At 31.8% G+C, this 3,477-nt stretch overlaps 1 protein-coding gene across 1 annotated transcript; it reads left to right on the forward strand.

The window, feature by feature from the left end:
* Positions 1-1,415: 1,415 nt before the first annotated feature.
* On the forward strand, positions 1,416-2,772 carry LOC122504401. Its single transcript, XM_043615501.1, has 2 exons — positions 1,416-1,955; positions 2,424-2,772. Exon 1 carries the CDS (start codon positions 1,504-1,506, stop codon positions 1,894-1,896), a length of 393 nt encoding a protein of 130 aa, XP_043471436.1. The 5' UTR covers positions 1,416-1,503; the 3' UTR covers positions 1,897-1,955; positions 2,424-2,772.
* The last annotated feature ends 705 nt before the right edge of the window (positions 2,773-3,477 follow it).

Genomic DNA, 3,477 nt, shown 5'->3' on the forward strand with positions numbered 1-3,477 from the left:
AAGGTTTCCCAAAGCAATTCTGTTCTGAGACAATAATGGATGAAAACGGATACGCAACGTATCGCCGCCTTAATACAGGACAATACGATCGCCTAAGTGGAGGAACTACAGATAATCAATACGTTGTTCCATACAATCCTACATTACTTCAGTTATTTAATTGTCATATTATTGTAGAAGTAGTTTCAAGTATTAAATCCTTAAAATATTTGTATAAATATATCTTTAAGGGACATGATGCTGCTGCTGTAGTAATTACCGATAGTAGTAATAATACAAGTTCTTTAGAATATGATGAAATAAAAAACTTTATTGAAACTCGATATGTTAGTCCTGTTGAAGCATGTGATAGAATATTTGGTAGACCATTACAGAGTAAAAGTCATTCTATTCTCCGATTACCTGTTCATTTAATTAATCGGCATACTGTAACCATTAGTGAAGAAGCAAATGATGATGCTATAAATGAAGCTTTACAGAAACGGACTATGTTATTAGAATATTTCGATTTAAATAGGCGTGATCCACAAGCTAGACAATATACATATGCAGAAATTCCATGTTATTATGTTTTTAAGAAAGAACGTGGTGAAAATGCATTAAAATGGGTGAAGCGTAAAGGGTCATTTAATGTCATTGGACGGATGTATTCAATTTCGCCCAGTCAATCAGAACTGTTTCATCTTAGATTACTTTTAATATTAGTTAAAGGCGCTACAACTTATGATCATCTGCGAACTGTCAACAATATTGTACATGACACTTTTCGTAGTGCATGTTTAGCATTAGGCCTTATTGAAGATGATGAAGAATGGGAGCGCGCTTTGACAGAAGGAGAAGTATGGATGATGCCACAACAATTAAGACGTTTATTTGTGCGTATTTTAATTTATTGCCATCCAGTTCATCCAAACAAACTTTGGGAAAAGTTTAAAGAGGCTATGTCTGAAGATTATCAGAAAAATTATCCATCTAATGAAGCTCATAAAAAAGAATATAATGATATAATTAACTTTCTGTTGCATGAAGGATCAAATATTCGCAATTTTTTTTGAAATGATACAGTTAAATGAAATAAGTATTGAAACAGAAAATCAAACGAACAACAAAATGTCATTACAACAACATAAAGAGATTGGTGAAATGCAATATGTGAAACTGAATTCCAAACAGAAGGATATTGTTGATGAAGTATTAAATGTAGTTATCCAAGATAAAAGAATACCATCTTCTTCATGTTATTACATTGATGGACTAGGTGGATCCGGAAAAACTTTTGTTTATACAACTTTATACCATTTGTTAAGAAGTAAAGGAAAATGTGTTTGTACTATGGCATTTACAGGCATTGCCGCAATATTACTTCCCCGTGGTAAAACTGTACATAAAACGTTTGGGATGCCTGTTCCATTGTTCTATGATTCTACATCAAATATTAAAAGTCAATCTAAGGAAGCTACATTTTTGAAAGAGGTTGATGTCTTTAATTGGGATGAAGCTCCAATGGCGCCAAGATATGCTATGGAATTAATTGATAGAACATTACGCGATTTTATGAATGTTGATATGCCATTTGGTGGAAAAACTATGCTTTTGGGTGGCGATTTTAGACAATTATTGCCTGTTAAAGTTAATGCTACTAGAAGCGAATTAGTTAATTTATCTATGAAATCTAGCACATTATGGAGTCATTTTAAGGTAATATCATTAACAGAAAATATGAGAATTTTACCTGGTGAAATAGAATTTTCAGAATATTTATTATCAGTTGGAAATGGTACTTTAAATGATAATGATAATAATATACTAGCACCAGAGCAATGTGTAGAGAATGGTGATATCATTCATAAAATATTTGGAGAATTAATTATCAATAAAAAATACGATGCCTTATGAATTACGATTAAGAGCCAATTGTATTGTCATGCTACTTCGAAATCTTAGTATTAATGAAGGTTTTTTTTTTTTTATTGTTTATACTCCTGCCCTATTGGCCTTACGCACTTCGACAAGAGTCCCCGAGAAATACTTTTTTTTTGGATTAAGCATAACCATTCTACTTTAGAAATTTTCTATATATTAACCTAATTTTGCGTCTACAGCCGACTTTATTAGGAGTACTCGCATTACGCCTGGACCACCCGTCAATGGGTTTTCTCGCCAGAGAAGAGGGAAACGGTAGAAAACCTCTCTGAGTACAACCGGTTTATCGGCAGTCGAGTTCTAATGGTGTGACCGGACAATAATCGACGGTGCACATCATTATACCTCGACGTCAAACCTCCCGCTCAGATTGTCTCACGTGCCGGAAAAATACCAAGCCAAGTGGGCGCGAACCAAGGGTTCTTATACCCTTGGTCCTTAAACGACCACCAACGCCAGGCATCTATCCGACTGAGCCAATCTGTCGGTTATTAATAAAGGTTTATGTAATGGAACGCGAATGCAGGTATTAGAACTATCAAACAATCTGCTACGTTGTCGTATGTTAACAGGTGATAAGGTTGGAGATATTGTATTTATAAATCGTATTACGCTGTGTTGTGAGGATATTTATCCTTTACTTTCAAACGACGGCAATTTCCTATAAAATTAGCATTCGCAATGACAATAAATAAAAGCCAAGGACAAATTTTGACAAGATTATTGTAGACCTTCGTAAAAATGTATTTAATCATGGGCAAGTATATGTTGCATTTTCACGAGTTAAATCTTGGGAATCATCAATTATATATTTAGGAAATCAAAGACCTAATTTACTAATCAAGAATTATGTTTACACTGAATTATTTAAATAAAAGTAAATATTTTTTCTATAAAAATGTCTGAGTCGTTATATATTTTTTTTTTTCTTAAAAAAGGAGTGTGTCTCAGTATGGCTGTCTTTACGCGTGAGACTTTCTTCGACGCTTCTTATTGGTAAATTGCGTCATTTTTTTGTAATAAGATTCACACGTAAGATTTCTTTACACGTTTCTTTCTTATCAATTGGTCAAAGACGTTTTAATTTCCTAATTTCAAATAATAGTTCAAACTTCAGATAATTAACACACTTATTTGTACGTATTTTAATGTACTGCCAACCAGTTCATTTAAATGAACTTTGAAAAAAGTTTAAAGATAATATTTCTCAAGATTATTAACGAAATTTTGCATCTCATGAATCTTATAGAAAAGCATATATTGAAATAAATTATTTTCTTCGAAATGACGGAGTACTTACATTTTTTGTATAATATTGACAGAAACCACACTTATATTTCTTTTTTATTAATATTAATTAATCATACTGAATAAATAGTAAGTTTGACTTTTATAAATCGTTTTACATTTCTAAAATTATCTTTACTTTATTCTATATTGTATAAATCCATTTATTTTCACATGCATTTTTTTATAAATATTTCTTTTGTTTTTTTCTGAGATAGAAGTATGATTTAGTAAATTATTTTCAGAGGCCTACAGAACGTAAAGTTA

This window comes from Leptopilina heterotoma, unplaced genomic scaffold (assembly GCF_015476425.1).
Source record: "Leptopilina heterotoma isolate Lh14 unplaced genomic scaffold, ASM1547642v1 Lhet_296, whole genome shotgun sequence".
NCBI classification, from domain to species: domain Eukaryota; kingdom Metazoa; phylum Arthropoda; class Insecta; order Hymenoptera; family Figitidae; genus Leptopilina; species Leptopilina heterotoma.